Below are 24,720 nucleotides of genomic sequence, written 5' to 3'. Positions count from 1 at the left end.
TTGTGGCTGAATGGTGCAGACAGGGTTTCTGCAGCAAGCCTGTGCCTGGGGAGCATCATCAATTCTGGAGAAGAGCTACACTGGACCTACACAGAAAAGCAGTCATGTCGGTCACTGAGGAACTGAGAGCCCAAAGTGTGGCCCATTTGACCTGATAGCCATCAAGTCTGAATGGGAAGTGCAACCGTCACTGCATAGGGAAACTTCACGAGTCACGGTAGGGCTTTCACTTAGGTTGCAACTTGAGTGAAGACAAGTGTGTTTTGCAGAAAGAAATCCTCTGTTTCTCTCTGGATGGGAGGATCTCTGAAGTTAAGGCTTATATTCAAAGACTTCTCAGCATTTGGGTCTGTGCTGTTCGAAGTTTCTCTCTATGCAGAGTCATGGGCTCTCCAGGACTGACACCCCCAAGGTACTTCTGTGCTGGCCTCAGTGGCCTGGACACCTGCATGGCCAGTGACTCAGCTCTGGTTCCTCCAGGTTTCCAGCTGAGAGAAGAGCAATCAGGAGGCATGGGTGAGATGCGATCCAGCACAGACAGTATGATTAAGTGCTCGCCCTCGATACGCTAAGGACATATCTCATGCGGAAATGTTTTTTCAACATGACTTCTCAGTGTATACGTAACTACCAGTCAACATATGTCAGTCCTGCATAACAGGCTTTAGGCCCGGTGAGTTTGCCATAACCCACAGCCTGGCTGTCAACATCAGCCGGTACAGACATACACAGCTGGAGGGCCCAGGTTTAATCTCCGCCGTTTTTCAGCATGGGAGTTATCACACGCAATCTCTGTACAACAGCAACAACAATTTACAGGCTGTCAGGAATGCAGCCAGTCCTCCTCAGACCTGGGGCTGTCCCTGTCTTTTGCCAAACCAGCAGAGGAGCCACGTGGAGGCTTACCCAGAGGAGGCTGGACAAACCTCCTTGGCAGCTCTCACACTGGTCACACCATTCAGTGGATAATTATACTCTTTTTTTGCAGTCCCGGTTAAGTATTTCTTCGCAAAAACTCTGGAAGTAACAGAGCAGGGGCTGTGACGTGCCGAAGTTCAAGCCTCTCTGCCACTGAAATCCTTTTCCAAGGACACATGTCACAAGAAACTTCTGCCCAGAGGCAACAGCAATATATTTCTGCTTCACTCAGGACTCTTCTAGCTAATTTTTTTTTAGTTCAGCATTTCTTCAAGGAATCAGGGTAGCCCTGAGACTGTCATTCTTCTGGATATTTTCTTCCACATCTCAATAAGGCAAAAGTACAGGCATCACCCGAAGCTCATTTTGAGTAACGAACCCTTTCAGTATCAGCTGCTACTTTTAAAGATGTTTTCAGCCCTAAAAGGTGTCACTGCATTATTATTTTATGTTAGTATATTATACTATTATTCATTTATATTACTGTCATTCCCAGAGACCTTTCTGTAGATCAGGACCCTACTGTGGAAGGTGCGATAGCACCTAGCCATGTTTTGTAGCCTACTGTTATCATCAGAAGCCAGAGAGGAACCCGTACCCCGAAATAGGAGCCATCTGACAGAGATATGAATGGGCGTAATGTTTCTGTGCAAGATCCTGTTTTAATTCTCAAAGCTAAGAGAGGGACTCACATCAATTTTGGCTGCTGATGTACTGAACATCTCTAGAACTAGTGGCATCCAGTTCTGTGGTCCAGCCATTTGCCACAGTTTACTAGGAGAGACCCAGGCTGATCCCTGTGGGTGTATCTAGTGCTCCTGCTGTGAAAGGCAGAGGCAAAGATGTAGGGCTTTCCTGCATCCCTCCCATGCACACACACCGATGAGCCTAGCAGAGCCTCAGCGGAGCCTCGCTGTCTTGTGCCCTAAAACCATCTCAGCCTAGAAGTTGATATTAGTAGATTTTTAGAGACCAAGCTTAAAGTCATCAAAAGCTTCAAGCCAGCTGCCTGACAGCTGTTATCTTCAATAGTTGAAGCAGGGATTGTAATATGAAGAAAGTGTCTACATAGGTTGTGCTTGCAACTCTGGATTCACCCTGAACAGGTAGGAGATGTAGCGCTCTCCCCACAGTCTGCTGGCCAGGCAGTCCTGTCTGAAAAGAAAGATCCTTTCCAGACTTGTTTCATACATGACAGTGTTTGCTTTACTTTTTAAAGTGGTGTCCCTTAATAGAGAAAGGAAGAATATCGGAGTTTCTCCTGAACGCAAGCCAATAGGACCTGACTGGCAGTGAAGTGACTCTTGCTATGCAGACATCCAGCCTGTGGCAATAAGGAAAGTGCTTTTAAGATCACCTGAAAACTCTGCCCCAAATCTCACATTTGCATTTGAATAAGTTTATTTCTTTGTCTGAAAGCTCTGATTTTTCAGCCTGCACTGCATGGATGTTGAAGTAGTTCATCACTGTTGCCATGAAAGTTCAAAGCCATTTATCTTCAATAAGGTTACTTGATGCAATTTCTAACAGCAAGAACCCCTCAGTCCTGGGGCTTTCTACAAGATTAAGTGATGTATTCAGATAGGCAATGTCTCAGGAGGTTTTTCAGTACCTGGAAGATATAAAGCTCATTCTAGTTGAAGGACAGCAGGCTTTGCAATTGGTGTTTCCCATCTGCCTCCCACTAAGGTTTGTTAGGCTCTTTTTTGGAGCCTGGCATCCCTTTGTGAAAGTACTGTGAGAACAGACATCTTTGCAATGAATGTTAGTCTTCATCCTCCTCCTGAAGATGATCGCTGCCTGCTAATCTTTCACACGCATGTTCTGGAGGGGCAGAGCCCAAAGGAGGATAAAAAAGCTATGCATTAGTCTATTGCCTTTGTGGAGGGAGAAAGAATGAGTGATCGTAATCCTAACCAAGGGTATGAAGTATAGGTTTAATTTGATGTTCTGCCAAAGATTTTTTGGGTGGTTTTCAGCAAATACTCTCCTACCTTGGTGAGAGTCATACAAGTGAAAGACAGCAAAACTGTCAAGTGCCAGGGCTTGGAGGAACCACTGGCAGCTGCAGGTAGCTGGGTACCCACCAAAACCAGAGGAGCTGTGGGGCAAGAGAGGGGCTGGGTGTCTGCACTCACTGTGCAGTGTCGGGGTCATTCGCATGCAGACCCACAGTGCCAAGGGCTGATCCCAATGACACATCCACACTGCTCCTGAGACAAGGCTCCCAGCAGAGGAGAGACTCTTTTGCCGGGTGGAAGGTGCTGATGTGAAGTGACACATCTCTGCACAGAGCCTCATCTCCCCGCTGGTTTGCTACTCTCAGGAGGTTTGATCATTTTCCTGACAGCCCCTGCTGTGACCTCATTCTGAGCGGTTTCCGTTGAGTGATATTTTTGTCTGGAGGTTGAGATCTGCCCTCAGTTGTATGTGTACACCTCTGGAGCCTGCAGGCGCTGCCCTGTGCTACCCTGCTGTGAAACCCCCTCGTTTTCTGCAGGTTCATCTCTGCAGAAGATTAATCATCTTTTTTTGTGAATAGTTCTAGTGATGATACATGTGGCAGAGTACAATCTTTGTTTTCCGCCCTTTGTCCAGCTGGTGTGAGCATGCAGAGTTAATTGGATTAACAAAAAAAGGATTAAAAACTTATGCTTGTGTCTGAACAGTTCACAAGCTGCAGCTCCTCCGTGTGAGAAGGTGTTTCTGATCCAGCTGAGCAGAAGTGCATCTCTGTGTCTGTTCTGACGAACTCTTCTCCGATCAAGGTGTTTTTCAGGTGTGTTATGAGCAGACCAATCACCTATACTACGGTACTGTCAATCAGGCTTCATTCCTCCGGTGCCCAAAAGAGAGAGCCATGCAGCGGTACCTGGCAATTTATTGTAAACCATTCATTTTGTTATAACCCTTTCAATTGTCCAGAATTTACCATCCCTCCTTTCTTTAGTAGTTTACTGGCCTGTATTCATAAAGGATGGTATGAAAGGTAGGGTGCGATATCAGATATCAGTGGGAAGAGAACTACTGCCCTACTTCTCAGCAAGCCCTCCGGCTCGCACTGGCACAGCAAGATCCTTTGTCATCTTCAAGATGATGAGACTCGGGATGCTTCAGCTGATTTATAAGGAGTCATGGTTATATGATGTGAGCTTAATTCATAATGGGATTGATCTGAAAGCACTAATGCTGTTTTACTGCAGATCTGACATTAACATTCACACTGTGTCTGATGGATAGTGCAGAAGAACCAAAGTAGGTTTTCTAGTGGGTCTGGCAGCAATCCACCTGGCTCAGCCTGATGAAATTATTGTTACAATTTACTAATCTAGGCACAAAAAAAATCCATCCATGAACACAGATATGTAAAAACTCTAAAAAAAAAAAAGAATACTATTTTGTCTGTGTTAAAAAAAACAAAAACAAAAACAAACCAAAATAAAGAGGGAACACTGCTCTCAGGTAGGTAGGAAAACAGAATTTTGCAACACCTGCATAGCAATTTTGCAAGACCTCATTTTCTCCTGCACCAAAATAAGGGTACTTCCTTACTTCATAGAGTAAGTTCTTCACATTTTTGAAGGAGTTTGGAGTGACTCGATATAGTATGTTATAAAGATGCAAAATATTAGAGTACAAAATGAATTCTAGAAGCCCCAAATTCAGCACAAATTTGTCAAGCCAAGCTACAACTGCCTTTCAACCATGAGTAGAGAGCTGTAAAACGTGCTGTATTATGGGCACTGAAAGAGTGCATGTAAACTGAATTTCATTGTTGATCCTACTTGCCAGCATTTTAGGATTTATGTCACATCATGCAGAATATTTCCTTCACCTTTGCTTTATGGCAGTGAAGGGTTGCTTATAGGCTTTGAATTATGATGGAATTAGAATGTCTTCCATGGTAGAAAGTCCTTAAATATACCCTTAAACATTTGAGTTTTATGTTGAGATGCTTATGAAGGCTGGATTTAGGTACTCATATCTCCTTTCTCTCCAAAATGTGTCCTCCTTTTCTGTACTGGGAGTCTTACTAGACAGATTTTAATCAATACTCCAATGTATCTGTATTTCTGAAATCCCTGCCAGAGCTGGGGCTTTGCAGCTGTGGAGAGAGCCGAGTGAGGAGGTTTAATGGCTGGCAGCAAAGAGCAGCGAGAAAGATTTGAGCAATGGCACCCAAGAGGCAGAGCGGGAGGAGGCAAGCAGCGCCATGGTCTCTGCAAGCTGAGGGGGAAGCCCAGGTTGAGAGCTTGAGAGCAGGCTGAGGAGGGTGGCCACCAGATGAGGACTGGGAAGGAAATGGAAAGGCTGAACTTTTGGTGTGGTCATGAGAAAGTTCTGGGAGAAGGACATGTGGGATGTGAGGAGGTCCATGTCGGGGAGGTCAGATTTCCATTGTGCCTCCTGCCCCATCGAAACCAGAAAACCTGGCCACTGGCAAGGGATGGAGATGCCCATCCTGGAGAACTGCTGCTGTCACACTCATCCTGCCAGAAATACACTGGTCTTTTGTCGAGGGGCATGCCCAAAAACACCAACAGCACATTCTTCATTTCAGTAGATATTTCAAGAACAAAAGGTGCCAACCAGCAAGAAGTAAATAGTCTGAAACAAGTGAATACCCAAGGAATACCCCTCTCCCTAAAACTGGTTGTGATCAGACAACAAAAGCAGCATTACATTAGGTCTCTACCACAGTGTACAAAGAGCTCAGGAAGTTTAAGCTAGAGGATCTGTTTATGTTGGGGTTTTATTGCTTTTGCTTTGTTTTAATTCAGCAGCAGAATATTTGCCAGAGGGGCTGGAGAAGCCAGTTAGAGTCCACAAAAATGCCAATGATTTATTTATTGCCATCATTTAGGGAAAGGGCAGCAGTTGCTGGTTCTGAATATTTAACATCGCAGGAAAAAAGCAAGCCACTCTGAAGCCTGTGTGTTCCAGTGAAGCACTCACTGCAAACCAACATGCCCCCCTAGCCCCTCAAATTCGGAGGTGGGAAAGCCGTGAAGGTACGCCCCAGCATACTCTTACAGGGACTGAGACTTCTTCAGACCTCAGCTTGCGTGATCATGAGCAGCCTGTTGAAGAGATCCTGGCTCCTCTCTGAGCAGTGACCTGCTATGAAGGCCCAGGTAAGGAGGCAAGGTGCATCTGCAACTCAGAAGGCATTATCTGCATAGCATTCATCTCAGGAAAATTGCAATTCGTTTTACTTCACGCATCGTTTATAATAAATCCCAGGAGAGCAGCAGGTGGGAGAGATTAGCATCAGAGCTTTTCCCTACCCAAAGCTAGCTACGGTGAGATGCCTTTTGAAACACTGAAGAACTGTTCTTAGCTCACTTCCCCCCTTCCTTGGTTTTCCAAGGGACTCAAGCAAACAGCCTCAATCTCTCCAGCTACTAACTGACACAACCCACCAGACGTTTCTCAAAAAAGCATTCAGGAGCAGGCAGGCCACGGCCACACATGGGCAGAAGGGAAACAGGAAAAGACAATTTCTCATGCTTCTCATGTGTCACACTCACTGTAGAGCCCCCTCCTTCAACACGTCACCCGCTGCAGTGGGATTTCACTGCTGTTGTTGGCTATGGAGGAAACATGCCTGAGTGCAGATGGGACTGAGCGTCAGGAGATGGCCAGCACCTGCCTCCGATTCTCCCTAAGGAGCCATCCAAGGAAGAAGCTCTTAGAGAAGCCTGTTTCTTCTTGTGACCATCACCATCTGTGAAACACCCTCAGCAGAATGAAAGGGACCATCATCACCTCCCAAGTGTATGGAAGAAAAAAAAAAAAGGCTATTTTTAAAGGAGAGCATTTCAAATCTCATAGCCAATTTGCAAACAGATATTCCGTCTGCATTGTTTTAAATCAATATTTAGCAGCACGCATTGTGGGTCTAAGTGGCACAGAATTCAATAGCAAGATCAGTACACAACTTAGGACTTTCCTGATACTTTATTTTCTGAAAATCTCTTTTTGAATGCTTAAGAAAATAGCAGCTAAAAAGGTGAATGCCCCAATGGCTGGCTATGGTTATATCCATCCTGGAGCCAGACCATCCAGCAAGCCTCTCACTGCCCATCATGACACGAGAGTGAGATTTAACCATGCTCACAGTGGCCACCCACTAGCTGTCATCCCCGATTTAATGCAGGATGAGGCTCCCCAGGGCCCAGCTCAGTGAAGGTGGTGATTTTTTCTTCTGAAGCTTTCATTGTCTGGGTGGTGAAGGTTGCTTCCTCAGAAGCTGAAGGGTGCTCTGAAACTGCAAGCTCCCTGGGGCTTGGTTATGACCACAGTGTAAGAGTTGCTAGTGTGGAAATCTGGGTGCTCTTGTCCCTTAGTGGAATACTTTGCCTTTTACCAGGCACAGGGTCTCCTTAATACCAGGCAATTAGGCAGACAATGAAGGAAACACATTTGCATAGCATGCTCAGACCAAAGGTTTCTGAGAGTCACCCCGGGTGCACTTTCCAGGAGAAAGTGTTGTCTCCAGTGTTGCTGGAGGGTGACAATAAATTGATTAGCCTCTTTAAAATTTCTCATAAAATTGTATTAACAAAACGGTAAATACATTACACAGAGACCGTAACCACAGGATGTTTACATAATGCCCACTGTGGACGAGTACTAAATACCATAAAAGACCTGAGACCCCCCCGAAAAGTCCGCAAGTTCTGGCTCTCACAAGGCAGCTAGAGCACCATTGTTTCTCCTCCTCCTCTTCTTCCTCTTCCCCCTCACACTTCAGCTTCAGCATTGTGAACTTTGCTGGTGGTTATTGCAATTCCTATCGCTAGGCTTCCGTTGTCGGAAAAGAGCTGAGCCAGGGAAGTGTTCAGCACAAGACAATCCCCATCCGAAATGACAGAGTCAACACACTCCAGTACCGACCTGGGGGTCGCCTCCCACTTAAGGCGCCTCTGGTTCCTGTTGAGCTCGAGCCGGTAGGTGAAGTTGTCGGCTTGGGTTGGTGTGCCGATCAGCATCATCGTAGCGAAGAACTGGGGGTGGCCTTCATACTTCTCCTGCTTCCTGAGGACCAGCAAAAACTGGTGGCCAAGGCAAGAGTGCATGATGATCCAGTCCGTGGGTGCAGGCAGATGCATCTCCGTGGCCAGGAAGACAATCTCTGCCCCCTGAAGGATGTTGATGCGGTGGGTCTGCCTCAGGTGGGACACCACCACCTCCAGGTGCCCTTCCCATGGGCAGGAGAAGAGCGGGCATGTGCAGGGAACCAGCTGGGGGTCATGTACTGCTTCGTGGTGATGGCAGGGAGGGAGGACACCTTGCTCCACAGACGTCTGCGCAGCTGCACAGCGGGTCGGTGCATACTATGAGAAGAGAGAAATTACATGTGATAGCAGGTGGACCAGGAACTGGTGTAGATATGCAAGGTGCAGACCCCGCAGACACCAGCCACCTAATACCCCACCTAAAACAGCACTGGTGGGAACGCCAGGAACTCAGAACTGCTGAAACCAGGCTGAGATCAGGGGCAATCCAGGCCTGGATCTGCACAGCAAAAGGTGCTGGAGGTTGCCTTGTTCTCCAGGAGAAGAGAGAAACCATCTGAGCCATGATAAGTCACTTCAAATGAAAGTGATTTATGTGTTTAAAGAGCGATTTCATTAGTTTGGGGGAAAAAATCTGATTAAAAAGAAAAAAAAGCCCAACAAAGCAAGGACAGCATGGGGCATTTTATATAGTTAAGGTTCTTGCAGCTCAGAACAAGGAAATGAAATATGTATGGCTTTATTATTCTTTAATGAAACACACTGGCAAATACAGGCATTTCTCCTGAAACAATATGCTTTATAACACCCATAATTTGTGAAATAAAAGTCAGTTTTTATTGTATACGATGCATTCTTTTTTTTTTTTGGTCAATGTATTTGTGCTTAATTGATGCGCTTACCTCCATAAATCTTAAGTGGCTCTCAAAGGTGGATGGATGGCAAATTAAGGACATTTTTATACTAAAGTAAATTTGGATTAAGGTAGGGCAGCTAGCTAGAAAGGCAGCAGCTCTTGCAGAACAATTCCATGTGAGGACTAGGAAGCAAACTGCTCTGCCTCTGTCAAGCGGATGTTGTTGAAGAGAAATGAGTAAGTCTTATTCAGCCAAAAGTGTATCCACATGTAATGCTATTCAAGAAGAGTAATGGCTCTCTGTAATAACTCTGTGCGTAGACAAACCCTAAGGCACAGGCATGCCGGTCATGACTCATCCTACCCAATTTTAAGCATTTACTCCGGCCACCCGAGACGGAAACTTGGTTACCTTGGACTGCCTCTGCAGTCGATAGAGGGAGGCAGCCCTTCCCAGCGGCGGATTCAGATCTTAACTGGAGTAATTCACCTCCTAAGGGTGGCACCGGCTGCCGCCAGAGTGACTAAGGCTGAGATCCAATCTGTCTAGTTGTACCTAAATTTTAGATGCTTAAACGTAGGAGGACAAAGTCTCCTTTGGAGATGCTTATAAGGAGTATAAGAATTAAGAGTACATATATACACACGTACATTTTGCTTTAACATGTTTTAGGAAGATTCGTGTAACTCCCCGGACACTGCCCCACGGCTGCTCATTTTAACATATGTACCCAAAATTACAGGAACAACAGTATGGTTCTAAGATCTAACAGTTGTTCTCCTCCATGCCACATCCAAATCATAGCAGATTTGGGCTTTATTCAGCCATTTTTGAGCAGAGATTTATTTTAACCAGGGGCAAGCTAGTCCCGTGTAATAGGTGCCAGATATGTTGCAAATGGTGCATTGTTTCATCTCTCTATCAATACCATGATGACTTTTATTACAACCTTGACGTGAGAGTAAGCGTTCTTACTGCATACAGTCTTTCCCCCAGAAACTGCACTTTTGCTTTCCGGGATGTTTTGGAAGGCAATCTCTTGGGTCAACTGTCCCAACTCTCAGATGACCAGGGCTTCCCTGCCAACCAGGATGACAAAGTCCTGGATGTCCGTTCAGGATTTCCATTTTGTCAGTAGCTGCCAAGGAATGTGATGGGCAGAGCAGTGTTGTGATTGCTGCTGCTGTGTAATGCATGGTTCTTCCCAAGACACTGGGTGTCAAAGGGAGATGTTTCTTCTTCCTCTGACATTCAATGTGAAGAATAATTGACTATTTAGGCCCTATTATTGAACCTTGCAGCTTTTTCTTGGGAGAATTATTACTTCAATAGTACTGTTCTACTTTTTCCTTCCTCACTATTTATTTGTTTTGCTGTATAAAATTCAAGAATATAAACTTTCCAACAAGGTAATGAATTGAGGTCAGATAAATGACTATCATTGTCTGGGAAATAAAACAGGTCATTATAAACTAATTGAGGTTTGTGGCTTTAGCTGCCTGCTTATCGTGGTGGGATTGCTGGAGAGGACTGGTTCCCACTTAATTCTACATTAATTTTTGCATCCCATTAGGATGAAAGTTATGGTTAATTTAAACTCTTTTGGTGAAGGAGGCTACTGCAATGGCAGATCGTAAAAGCCTTATAAAAAAATCCCTGAAATGCTAATTGCCTCATAAAATGAATTCTAATCTCCCAATCTAATACAGTGGGTGTGAGCAATTACTTTCTCTCACCAAACTGTTAATGCAACATTAGTGATTATACTAATTAAAACTAATGAACTCATACTCACATGCTGATAAACCTCTCAACCACTTGACAAGTTCCAGCCTTCTATCAGTTTTATTTAACTCCTCTTTAGGAAGATGAATCTTAAATTAACCTCTTGAATAACATTCAAAATTAGGTTTTGAAATGTGAAGCTTTATAGACTGTGTATAATTCCTCTCCAAAGATTACCAGAGTCAGAGAAACCATTTCCACTGAGGATGTAATTGAATTTAGAAATGCATTCTCCTAATTTGATAAGCATGGAGAGCAATGGTAGTTCATCCATCTAAATTGTATCCAAGGTAAGAAAATACAAGTATCTCCAAAAATCACTTTATGATAAGCACGTTTCTGTGGCTCAGGAACTGGAAAAATAAATTACGATGAGCAATTTATTCAATGTATCTTTCTTCTTTCTTTCATTTGTGATTTTTTTTGTGTGTGTGCAAATAATTGAGAATTCCCTTTCACATCTCACATTTTTGAAACATTTCCATGAATCACTTCAGCAAAGGATTTTTGGTCTGACTTTGTTCAGTTCAGGTTTATTGAAAAATCTGGCAATCCAGCACAAACCACATGATCTATTTTTATTCTCTGACTAGGTGAGAATCATCTTCAAAATCTGGTTCTGAATTATTCAACATTCCTGTTTCTAAATTCTAAATTTTGTAATAATCTGAAAGAAACGGTTAAAAATTCCCTGTCTCTGTGAAAAAAAGTCTCACAGAAAACTATTATTTTACTTTTATTTTTGAGGTATGAGTGTAACTATTGGGGTGCCTGTGCCCTTGTCGGTCTTTCATATGGCTGTGAATAGAACCTCTAAAATTGAAATGCAAAACAGGCATAAAATGGTCACCTTGAGTGCATTTAAATGCTTGAATAAATATTTATGAACATTTTTTTCCATGTTTAATCTGCTCCAGTATTTACTTTCCATCATTTATTGCCCGATTACCTAATAAAATTAGGTTTATTATGTTGTTGTGTCAGTCCAGTATTATTCTCAATTATCTTTTAGCCTGTTGGCCAATTTCAGTCAAATTTAACTGTGTGATAGAAGTCTCAAAGGCTTTAATTTTCAACCGGTTTTGTGAGAAGAGGCAGCAAGGTAGAGAAGTATGACCCTTTCGCATCTCCAGGGAGGAACAGCTTGCCACGTGGGCAATATTACATTGTCAGATAGGAGAGAACCTAAACAACTGCAGTTTGATCCCAAATGTATTATAGACACCAGAGTACCCACATGAGACAATGTCTTTATGAACAGGAGAAAAGGCTTCAGCCAGAGTGCTTCTCATTAGACACAAGATAATCCCACCACAAGACACCAAACCACAGGAAACCAGACCCTGCCGCTCACTGAAAAATTTCTTTTTAATGATGCAGCTTATTACAGTGTAATTCTCTTTAAGAACACGTCATTTGGCAAAGAGCAATTTATAAACACATGGTGCTTTTCTTATGGAAAAAAAAAAAGTTATATTTGGACCCAGGACACAGGGCTTCTGGGTCCTGCCCCAGCCTTTCTACAGACTTTCTGCTAAAAATGCAACAAACCGCTCTAGGTGTGACTCATCTGTTCTAACTTTGATGTCTGAGGAGTAGGTGGCTAACTCCAAATATCAGCTCCTTTTACAGCCCATGCAGAGCCCCAGAGTGCAATTCACTTCATCCCACGAGATGCCGAAGGAACATCCCAATGGACACCCGTCTCTACATGCAGCCAGGACCAAACCCATCCTCGGGGCAGACCCACAGAGGTTTTACTGGTTTCTAGACAAGGAGCAGAAGGGCGGCCCTATTTTGGTCAGGAGAGAGTTGTACCACTATGGGCTTCTCCTGCTGCACTGGAGACAATGCAGTCCGTGGAGAGAGAGATAGATGCCTGTTCACACGAGGGTGTAAATCCGTGGCTCCCTACCACCATTACACCTCCAGTCACCAGTGACTTGATAGAAAACCCAGGTGAAGGTCAAAGGGTAGATCCAAGAGGTAGAGATCTCCAAGATCTCCAAGAGGTAGAGAAGACACAAGCATATCTCTGAGTCTGCAGCTGCAAAGCTGAGGCACCCACCCAGGAGAGAGGGCTTTGGTATTGCTCCTCATGCTCTGGGGGACCTTTTGTATTTTAACTAGCAAAGACTTTAGGTCAACTACGGTAAAAATAGTGGAAACAGAGGCAGCAACTGACACTGCAGCCCTGCTGGCTGAGCTCCCAGCTCTGTGGGGTGCAGGCACTAGCTACACCATGATCCCTCAAGCCCTGCTTCTCTGCTGCACATTGGCACAGCTTCAAACAGGAGAACAAAGGTGGCTGCTGCCCTGAGCAGCCAAATGTCTTGCCATTGAAGTCCTGACTTGCAAATGGGGAATTTGCTCGCTGCAAACTCCTCAGGGCTTGAGGGTTGAATCCAGTCCTCCCACCCCAAAGAAGAGGACCCAGACCCTGATGATCTGGAGTAAAAGGAGGGTGAGTAGCACTGCCACATTATAGAAGAATAAATGCTGCTCAGGTCTTCAGAGTGAAGGTTAAATGTCACCTTTCTGCACTTTCCAGTGTTCCCCAGTGCTATATTGGGAGCCTGGATGCCTTATTCATACTTTTACTTACAGTAATGCACATAGTGTGCAAAAAATCAGCCTTTTACACACCCATGAACAGCGCAGCGTGTGCTGAGGAGATCATCCCAAGGAGTGAGGACAAGGACTTGTTTGCTGCCCGGTCAATAAGGCTTTCTGACAGCAAAGCAGATGCAGTGAATAATCACCCTTTTCCAGACACTATGTGAAGTGTCACATTTTATCCAGTGATCACACACAACCTTGCAAACACTCATTAATTCACCCATGGGCTGGGCTATTTGCTTGGGGAAGTCAATGGTGTAGTCTGACAGCCATCACAGTAGAGCTTCAGAGCAGGGTCACACAGAAAATGGCGGAGATGAAAATAAAGCCGTCAGACATGCCAGCCAGCCTGAACTAGCAGAGGGTGCTCCCTCTCTACCCCAGTCCAGCTTTAGCACGCCCTGAGATGCAGCAACCTAATCCTCCTCCCAAAAGGGAACCCATATCTGCTCCTTCTGTGGATCCAAACTCTGTCCTCCTCAGCCACAGCTTTCTCGGTTGGATTACAGGAGACTTGGTAGGAGTCGTGCATGTTCATGGCAGCTGTGACCTTCGGTGGGAGCCAGGGGTTGAGAGGGGCTGTGCTCGCACCTCCTGTTACGAACCCACCGCCTGTGCTAACGCTGCCTCCTGCTACAGCTGACCCTACTCTGAGATCCAGTTTCCTATCGTGTATAACTCTGTAAAACTTGTGTTGTTTGGGATAACACCTGATTCAGGATGACTTTAAAATATATATTAAATTATATATGCACTTACGCAAACAGGTATGTATTTATATATAGACTCATAACACTTGCACGACTGTTTAAAATGTTTCTGAGTGGGGAAAAAATGCAGTGGGGAAACCCACATTATTTTGCCCAGCTTAAACCATTCTGGTACCTTTTTTATTTTAGAAAGTTCTCTGTGGGTGGGACTTGGGGGAGGGAAGCCCATGCATTTTGACTATGAGCTTATTTTTGCTGTCCTTGTGAAAATAGTCCCAAACTTGAGACTGCATATTTTTTTAAAAACTGTCTCTAGGAGTTCATTTTTTCTTCTGTGAGGTTCATTGCTGTGGCTGTGGCTGTTTGTGTATCACAGGCATCTGTCAGCTGATACCTATGATGTTGAGCTAAGGTACAACGGCAGTATTATTTCCCAGTTTAGGGTCAAGGAATTTAGGCACAGAGAGATTAATGATCCAAGTGTGTTGACCATATTTTGTTGCCCATCTTATATCACACAACACCTGATTTTTCATAGTAGAATTGCCTCATAGAGCACTTGATATTTTCAAAATCCAGCCTCCATTAACCTCAGACGCAGCTACAAGTGACCAAACTATCCGCAAATCAGGTCTAAGGCTTTAGGCTGAGCAACTGGGGAGCAGAGATCATCTAACTAGAAGCTATCCATGAACAGCTTGCTGTAAATGACTCTCCAGTATCATGCAGGGCTTTCCAGGCAGAGGCATGAATGGAGTCCAGCTCTCCAGGGCAACGTGGTCTTCCTCCCAGCTACAGGACCTCCTTGCTAGCCTGCCATCACTTATTTCATCTCCTCCATCACCCTACGTGTGACAAGGGACAACAAGGGATGCAGTCACCCCGTAGGTAGGTGAGCTACCTGGAAACATGCCATGAACTTGGTGGATTTTTTGCTTTGACCTAAAGATTTCTGCAGGCAAGGAGGGACCCAGACCTGCAGCTTTGGGATGCTTTGAATGAGAGCTCCATAGCGACTTTCAGGGTTTCTGTTGAAACAAATGGGCTTTTTCTTTGCCAGTGAAATGTGCCATTTATTCAGTTTTCTTACTGTCTTCCTCCTCTGGCTTCTCAGGGTCTGATTGCTTCTTTTCATCTGTATGGAAACTGCCTCCAATAATTTTCTAATTCCCAGCTTCTTTCTGCCTTATAAAAGCTTTGCCACCCGCTAGCATCCACCTCCATGTTACTTACACCCACCACACAGGGACAGATGCTCAAAAGAACTATAAAGGTGACATGAAGAAACTAGTGAGTCTTTTAATTCTGGTCTTCATTTAATGTCTCTTCTGCTATTTTTTAGTATGCTAATGAGATTTTGTAAATCTCTCAGATGAAAGAAAAGAGAAGGAAGGAAAAAAAGAACCCTCAACATATTTCTTCAAAAGCTGTACTTCCATATCTGAAATTAAGAAGTCCAAGCCAGGGCTCATGTTGGGGATTTATTTTAAAATTTTAATTACACAAAATCCTATTCATTATGAATGCATCAGTTGAATTTCTTAAGTACTGAATATTAGTTGTAGCTTTGGCAGTAGAAGGATTTGTTTTCCCTATTATCAAATGGCAGCGAGAGGACGACTTCAAGCTCATTTTGCTAATCTCACTTTGCAACATAATCAGGCGTGACTTGGTGACACAGCGCACGGGATATGTTAATGGCTGTCCTCATGCTAATTACAGACCTCTGAGTGTGCAGAGAAAATGATGCTTTAGTACATGTCCACACGGTAACAACAGACTTCTCTGTATCAGTGGACCCTGAATTTTAGATGAAACCACATATTTTTAGAAGTATTTTGGAAAAAAGAAATTTGTTTTTGTGGTAGATGTAGCAAAAATATGTTACAGCATTTTAAATGTATCCCAGATGGAAAGAAGGACATTATTCTCAAATTAAAACTCCTTGCTTGCTTTTCAAAAATCAGGGTTTTCAACATAAACTGTCATGCAGTCTTGAAGTGCAAGCAAAAAATATCAAGAAACTCGACATTCTTCAATATATTGAAAACAATATAATTATAACAAACTATAAACAGGATCCATACTAAAGCATTTCAGTCTCGTAGATGCTTTCTGAGAGAGATCTAGGCATAGACACCAGCAGAGTGGAGCAAGGTCACGCTCTCCAGCTCTACTGCTTTAAAACCAAATTGGATGAACCATTCCCAGCCCATGTGGGAGGACACCGAAACTTCCTGTGTTTCAGGCTGAAGGGAGACGCACCACCTCGCTGACCCTCAGCCAAAGCTGCAGATGGGTCACAGACACCCAGACCATGATCCTGGTTTAGCTGCTGTGTTTGCTGGATTTTACTCTGTGGCTAACCTGAGATCACTTTCTATGCTTTCTTTGAGGAATAAAATACGTTGAGTAGATACAAGCAAAACCATGCACACGGGCAATTCCTGTGGAGCATCTGGCACAGTTATTTGCTAGCCAAAATAAATGAAAAGCATGGAGATGAAATGGATGAAACGGAAGCATCTGGACCTGCGGAGGTCTGGCAGATTGGCAAGTTGATCTGCATCATCTGCTCTGGGGTAATTGCCCTGTGCCTGCTCCAAGGGCTTAACCAAGGATGACTCTTAGCTTTAAGATCTGTAACAACAGAAAAAAGGCATCCTGGCTTTGAGTAAAGACAGTATGAGACCATGACTGTGGGAACGCATAGGACCAGACATGCTCATAGTGTCTGCAGCGTCCTTGCTTGGTCAGTGCAGGTTTATCCTATACCCATGCTCACTACCCTCACCCACGTTGCCTTTCTGCTCTCTGTTACTTGGGTTTGGGACCCCCTGAAAGAAACATCAGCTTCCTGGAAATTTTGAAGGGCTTTTAAAACTAGGGGGAACAATAGCAGACAATGAACTGCTCCTGTTCCTCAAGGAGAAGCCCACGAGGGTGCTCTTCCAAGTACCATTTAAGCCTTTGCAGAGGCACTGAAGCAAGGAGCTGAACTGAGGCTGTTTTGGTTGTGCAGGAGCCTGTGTCCCCACCATGACTGTGCAGGGAGCAGAGACAGACTCTGCCTCGACTACAGGGAGCCTCCCTAAAGTGCAGATGGCTACTGGGGACAAATCCAGAGCCCGGATCCTGAGTTACAGCCACCATCAGCAACAGAGGTGGAAAGGGTGGGCAGCTGCAGGTCAGAAATGTGGGCTTCCTCCTCTGCTGGTAGTTTAGAGATAATCTGATCATTACCCTCTCTATTTTGGTTCTGGGGGACCCTGAACCTCCTCCTGGCAGACTGCCCAGCCAGGCAGAGGGGCTGTAGCCACTGCGGATACAGAAGAAGCCAGGCTGAAGAGTGGGACGTGCCCTCAGGACCTGATTTGCTACTTGAATTCCCTTTGCTGCATTTTAGGACTGGGCACAATGCAGTGACAACAAACCATAGTACAGAGTATTTGATGTTGCATTGCAACTGCTGAGGCACTGGGGCATGGAGAATTTTACCCTCTTCTCCTTGGACTAGAAGAAGATTTTATGCCTTGTTTAAGCAAGGGTGATGCCTCTAAACACCATCCCTTTTGGCCACACAGGGAAAGTATTGGAAGCCAAGGCACATGCTGTCAGCTCTTGCTCCAGAAGGGCGGTGTGTAACCACTGTTTATCGCCAGATCGCTCATGAGGTAATGCTGGTTGTGGCTCTGGGTGATGTAGTGAACGGCCAGCGCATGTAAAAAGAGATAATCCAAAATTATCTCTTCAGAATTATCTGAAGATTCACTTCATCCTTTATCCACTTCCACTTTGTATTTTGTATAAAGTCTGTTAACAAAGTGCAAAACCATTATAGGCTTTAATTAAAAGCAAAGTGATAAAAGTAGTTCAAGGCTGCATCTGTTCTGTCTGAGAGGGGAGGCAGAGTTCACAAAAGCCCTGTGAACCTGTTGAAGCCCATATCTGACCTGTTGATTTTGTGTTTTACATTCACACTGAGTAAGAAATTAATATGGAAAAGAAGAAAAAAAAGAAGAAATTATTGCCCACTGTGCTCATAAACTTTCCAGTTCAGACTGGCTCTAATAACTCATCATCCAATATTCATTTACAAGTTACTACAGTAACAGCATGTCTCCAAGAGGAGCAGATTTGCTGGTGTCATCTGAGATAATTAGACCAAATTCACCCCGAGACAATCAAAATGCTTCCCTTCCATCAGGCAACCTCCAGCTATCACAATTATATGACATTTAAATTTACTAACTGCTCTTTCAGGAACGCACCCTGGGAGTGCCAAAGGATGGCACAAACATTACTGGTCTGCTGGAAGGAGAGAAGGGATGAGGCGGTGATTGTTGAGCAAGGCCGCAACCTCTCTTGGTGGGACCCATGTCTCCAATCCCATCCACACACACCTCCTGGACAAGGATTTGCTCTATGGTCTACGTCACATTGCTCTTGCAACTGGCATGGGATAATGAGCAATTAAGCCTACACCAGGCAGGTCACAGCTGAGTTCAGATCCTGGGCTGCGGTCACGTAGGTGGAGAAGGGAGGGAGCACAGGGCACCCAATGCTGCTGACACTGGCTCCCTGTCCTGTCTCATAGGCTGTGCCCGTGCCTACATCTCTGTAACAATCACTTAGCAATGTATCAGCCATAAGATACTCCTCATTTTTGGCTAGGACTTTCTCCTGAGAACTGTGTCTGGGGGAATGCAAGAGTGGCTTAAAATCACATCTACCTCCGTCCTGCTGAGGCACCGCTGGTTTGAGTGATGGGCATCTCAAACCCATCCACAATGGCCTGGTGTGGTGGAGGTCATGCTCAGGTTTCAGGAGCATTAGGAACAGAAGAGGGGAAAACAAATTGTGCTGAGCTCAGACTAACTCTCCTTTCCCCTACACACCCCTGCCCCTTCTCCACTAGTGACCTAACCCTGAGCTTTCAGCTTGCCCTTGCTCTGGGTACCTGCAACACGAGTGCGGCGTTGAGTGAAAAATGTCTCCCTGTTACAGGACAACACAAAATTCATCATTATTCCACTGTCAGCTGAAAGTGTGGCTTGAGTTTGTGCAGTCAGTCTTAAGAAAGGGAAAACTGCAAAGCAATCCAGAAAACCAATGAGAGCCATTAGCTTTGGGCATGAAAAACAAACTGCAAGTCTGGGGAAATTTTTTTAGTTTGTGTAATGTATGCTGCTGCTTCATTGATGCATTCTTTGCGGTAAGGAAAGGGACATTTTTGTGGGAACATTTGGCTTGTGTCATAAATACTTCTTTTAATTTTGTGCAAATCCTAGCCTGTTCCTTCTTCTTCCTCCCCCTCAAATTCTCAAAGAATAGTTCTTCTAGAAGTTTTCTTCACATGGGGAGGATGCAGGTAGGAACAAAGAACAGAAAGGGAGGTTCAGCTTAGCCAGAGAAGACAATGTTCCACCTACAGCAAGAAAATTATCTCTATTAATAGAGTGAAATTTTAAAGGGTTTTTTTGAAGAAAAAAAAAACAACAAAAAACCTGCTAAGTTAACATTCATGATTATGGAAAGGTAATGTATTGACAGCCCCCAAGTTTGCAGTGCTCTGCCTGCACAAAGAGCAGAGCACAGAGAACAACAGCGTTCATTTTTTCCCCAGCCTGCCGTCTCAAAATGCCTCAGATCTGAGACAAAGAAGAGGAGGAGAGGTTAAGTCAGTCTCCAGGCTGCCCCTCCTGCAGCATTGCCCTTTTGGGGAGGGAATCCTCTGGTATCCCGTAGCCCACTGGCACCTGTGTTCTGACCTCGTGTGCTACCAGCAAGAGGGATCACAGAATCACAGAATGGCTGGGTTGGAAGGGACCTTTAAAGATCATCTAGTCTAACCCCACTGCCATGGACAGGGATACCTTCCACTAGGTCAGGTTGCTCAAAGCCCCATCCAACCTGACCTTGAATGTTTCCAGGGATGGGGCATCCACAACTTCTCTGGGCAACCTGTTCCAGTGTCTCACCACCCTCATTGTAAAATTTTTTTTCCTTATGTCCAATCTAAACCTACCCACTTTCAGTTTAAAACCATTGCCCATTGTCCTGTCACTACAGGCCCTGGTAAAAAAAAAAATCTCTCTCCATCTTTCTTATAATCCCCCTTTATATATTGAAAGACTGCAATAAGGTGTCCCCAGGGCTTTCTCTTCTCCAGGCTGAACATCCCCAATTCTCTCAGCCTTTCTTCACAAGAGAGCTGTTCCATCCCTCTGACCATTTTTGTGGCTCTCCTCTGGACCCGCTCCAACAGGTCCGTGGCTTTCTTGTGCTGGGGATCCCAGAGCTGGACATAGTACTCAAGGTGGGGTCTCACCAGAGAGGAGTAGAGGGGGAGCATCACCTGCCTCACTGGCCATGCTTCTTTTGATGCAGCCCAGGATATGGTTGGCTTTCTGGGCTGCAAGTGCACATTGCCGGCTCACGTCCAATTTTTCATCCCCAAGTCCTTCTCTGTAGGGTTGCTCTCAATCCATTCATCTCCCAGTCTGTATTAATACTGGGGTTGCCCCAACCCAGGTACAGGACCTTGCACGTGGCCTTGTTGAAGTTCATGAGGTTCACATTGGCCCACTTCTCAAGCCTGCCAAGGTCCCTCTGGATGGCATCCCTTCCCTCTAGCGAATTGACTGCACTGCTCAACTTGGTGTCATCCGCAAACTTGCTGAGGGTGCACTCGATCCCACTATCTATGTCATTGATGAAGATATTAAATAGTATTAGTCCCAGTATGGACCATTGAGGGACACCACTCGTTACTGGTTTCTACTTGAATATTGAGCCATTGACTGTAAGTCTTTGGACACTGCCATCTAGTCAATTCCTTATCCATCTAACAGTCCATCCATCAAACCCAATTACCTCCAATTTAGAGGTAAGAATGTTGTGAGGGATTGTATCAAAGGCCTTACAGAAGTCCAGGTAGATGACATCTGTAGCTCTTCCCTTGTCCACTGATGCAGTCACTCCATTGTAGAAGGCCACTAAATTAGTCAGGCATGATTTGTCCTTGGTGAAGCCATGTTGGTTGTCTCTAATCACATCCCTGTCTTCCATATGTTTCGACATCTTCCAGGAGGATCTGCTCCATGATCTTACCAGGCACTGAGGTGAGGCTGACTGGTTGGATGTCACCAGAGGATGACAATGTTGTTCATGGGGAAACCATGAACAATCCAGAGGCTAGAGACCTGTCACCCAGAAGAGCAACAGCTCCTGGAGACTAGTTATTTTCAAAGTCAGGGAGGCTCTTGCTGGAAATCCATTGGCGTAGGCTGTGTAGCTCTGGCTGCAGCATCACAAGCTCTTTCTGTTGGCTCTGGTCTCTCTGGCTCTCCATCCTAAAATTTCCTATTTCAGTGCAAGTGTTGCATTGGAGAAAGGGGGCAGAGGTGCCACATTTCTTATTCAAAGCCATTCTTGCACTTTAATGTCCCCCCTCACACCCTCACTTGTTTTGTGGGAACATTTTATGTTTTAACTTCAGCCAGGTCCTTCCCATGCAGGCAGCTTAATACATGTTCTTATAAACTTGTCTGGCTGTACAATACTGCATACCTTGGACATCATAAAAGTGAATAATTGTACAACTATTCTGATACACTTATGGGTTTTGAGGATTTGAGAATGGAGTGGATTTTTTTTTTTTTTTTGTATTTTCAGCTTTCTATAGAGAGCTTTTTATAGAGCTTTCTGTGTGACATGTTATTGAATAAGATGACAGACCACTCATTTCATCACATCAAAGGCGTTTCAGCCTTTCTTTCCCAGGACAAACCTCTCTCCTTCTTCCCAAAGGGCTGTCAGGGCAGGAGGGAGGAAGTGCGATGTCTCAGGAGTGGGACACCGAGGGAAGGCCTGCTCCCCATCTCTCACGCTGCAATGTTGCTTACCTCCTCCCCGGGCCAGTGTGCATGTGCGCAAGAGAGGACACGGCTTCACCACCCAGGGCTCAAGCCACTGAGCTCCTGGCTGCAGTCCCGGCTCCCTGTCAGGATGTGACCCTGGGGTGAACAGCATGGCTTTGCTGCAAGGAACTGCACGCCCCTGTGGCAACCTGAGTCAGTTGGGATGGGCATTACCTCCACTTCTGGTTTTGTATAGGGCTAGGAGAGCTCTGGGCAGACCTCTGGGACCAGGCTTAACAAGTGGAAATGGCTGTCTGGTGTTTTGTGCAGCCTGTCAGGCCAAAGCCATGAATCCCGTGTGTAGTTACTGCAAGAGAGATGCCCACACGCCCAGGAGGAGCCACTCAAGTGTTTCTGAGACTTCCCAGGCAGCTACTTTTTCAGTGAAGGCTGTTAGGCAACTTCATGCCTCTATCAACATAGCTTCCATCTGCCTTTAAAACCCTTCATTTCCCTCCTTTCCACCCTATGAGCATGCAGTGATGGCTCACCCTGCAATTTCCAAATCCATGGAGAGTCCCTGCTAACTCGGAATAATATCTTTTAGACCCACGGGGCTTGCAAAGCCTTCAAGGAGAAGGATAGCATTACTTAGCAGAAGAAACACCTGTGACAAACAACCAGATAAATTTTGGGTGGGGTTTGTCTCACCTACATGTATATGTCTAAAAGATAGACATGTTCAAATCTGAGCTACTCACCTGAAGCTCCCTTAATAATGGAGATAAGATGTACCTCCACGGAGCAATTCATCACCCCTATCTTGAACATCTCCATCTTCAGGGAAAGATGCAATTACCGTGCAGCACCTACAGGAGATGTTCACTTCTCTTCCATGGCTAGAAGTGGAGTGGGGGTCACTGGCCCAGAATTGGACATCAGACTTGAAAAGTTTCACCACATTCAGTGCAGCAGGAAAGTCACAACTCGGAGTAGCAAAGGGTGTCAGGAGACAGCCGCTGTGACTGTTTAATGGGTGATTATGAGCTGCCTATTTGCCTAATGCAGAAAATCCCTTGAGCTGACACATTTTCTTCCCAGCTAAGGGCTGGTCATCCTAATTTTCAGGCCTCTAGATTTAACAGTGAAATAAAACTAATTTACAGCTCTTGCCATTAGGAGGACAAATTTCATCTCCGTCCTTCGGGTGAGAGGCACTATAACAAATGAATGATTACTGACCCATGATACCTATTAGAGATTGCAGTTGGGTCATCTCATTTGTTGTTTTAACACAAGAAATTAAGAGCCCTAGCAGGGCTGTCACAAAAATTGAATTGATAATGAGATGAACACTGCCTTTACCAGAGGCTCTTTCTAGAATTACATGCAGGAAAAGCTCAGCGACGAGAGGACCTTGAGCTGTGGGCCTGAATCGCGGAGCTCAGCAGGACTTTCAGCTTGCACTGGCTTCCTCCCATTGCTAGCTGGGAGTCCAATCTAGCTGCCACACGTCGGACTTCATACAGACAAAGGAGCAGGTTAGCCATGTACTTGCTTGGCCCTTTTCCCACCATCGCTGCCTGCAGCTAAATTGCCCACCAAAGAGGTTTTGAATCAAAAGGGGGTCAGTGGACAGGACAATTTGCTCCCAACAACAGCTGCTGCGGCAGACTCCTGTGCGCTTAGCCTGATGCTGATTGCAGACCGGTCCCTGCTGCCAGGTAACAAAGCTGGTCTCCTTCAAAAGCATCCTCAGTGCTGGGAAACAAATATCTTTCAAGTTTTAGGGGAAATACTGAAGAACATCATGGATAGCCTGACTCTGAGCTGTGTGAAGGCAAAATTAGACCCACGCAGTCCTGCAGAGTCTCAAGCTCAAGACATACATATTTGGCTTCTGCTCAGACCCTCCTGCCCCTAGATTGAGGGTGCTGTACATCATGTACATGTAGCTCAGCACCACATTGCCTGTCCCAGTCTGAGACTGTGCTCCAGCTGCACCCTGGACTCTCGGATCTGCCAACAGTCTCTGATCTAGCAGCGTTGCTCCTTCCTGCAACCTACGCTGACACACCGGGCATTTCCCACTGTGCGACACGGTGCCCTGGCATTGTCTCATGTATCGAAGGAAAGAAAATTGTAAGAATTAACTGCCACTTAGCTACTAGCTAGTCGTTAGTTGACTAGTTGTTCTTTTTTCTGATCTAACGTAGGATGGAAAACTGTCCCATTACCCTTAGTTCATAGAGGTCTGTTTAGTGCATCCACACGAAGAGAAAGTACTCAGAGCAGTATCCTACCCTTACTTTGTGGAGTTGGGTTATATCTTTCCTCTCCACGTTGGGGTTTCAGCTTAGCACTGGATGGAAAGAAATCAGAGCTATAACTCTTTCTTCTACAGCAGAGAAGCAGAGCAGCAGAGCTGACTGTCCTGTTTTCATGGGCTCAGAGAAGCACAAACAGGAGGGTCAGCAAGGTTGTCATGTGCAGCTGTATGGCAAGACCGCTTCAGATTTAGACCATAGTCCAGAAGTTAAATGATCAACGAAGGACTTAATATCTTCACTGCTTTCCTCCATCCACAGCCACTTAGGCCAGCACACTCCAGCACGGAACAGGGCTGTATGAAGACAACTCCTCCACCACTGCAAACCAGAGCAGACCCAGTACTCACCAGCTTAGGATGCAGATCATTAACCTCATCCCTGCTTGGAGTCTTGTCAGCACTGGTGAGAGCAGCTAACTTCAAGGCAGGCAGTGGAGAACCTGTTTCCACAGAAAGTGCTGATGCAGTTACAGTGGGAAACCTCCCACTCCCTTTCCATTGCTGCAGTCCCAACTCATTCACCACAAATGCTCTTTCCCCAGAGCTGCTTTGTCTCTCTGGTGGACCTGAGGTTGCGAGGTCAGCATTACAAAGTTGGACCTGCAAGTCACATCTCCA

The 24,720-nt window shown here is 45.2% G+C and overlaps 1 protein-coding gene across 1 annotated transcript in view; it reads right to left on the bottom strand.

The window, feature by feature from the left end:
- Positions 1-7,584: 7,584 nt before the first annotated feature.
- Positions 7,585-24,720, bottom strand: part of SIAH3 (siah E3 ubiquitin protein ligase family member 3) — a 50,306-nt gene continuing 33,170 nt past the window's right edge. The window contains exon 2 of the mRNA XM_009322825.1: positions 7,585-8,258. Within this exon, the coding sequence (XP_009321100.1) occupies positions 7,665-8,258 (594 nt within the window). The 3' untranslated portion in view covers positions 7,585-7,664. The remainder of the gene's footprint in view (positions 8,259-24,720) is intronic.

This window comes from Pygoscelis adeliae, unplaced genomic scaffold (genome assembly GCF_000699105.1).
Source record: "Pygoscelis adeliae isolate BGI_AS28 unplaced genomic scaffold, ASM69910v1 Scaffold74, whole genome shotgun sequence".
Taxonomy (NCBI): Eukaryota; Metazoa; Chordata; class Aves; order Sphenisciformes; family Spheniscidae; genus Pygoscelis; species Pygoscelis adeliae.
The sequence above is the reverse complement of the archived record's forward strand: the minus strand, read 5'-3'. Positions and strand labels throughout refer to the sequence as shown.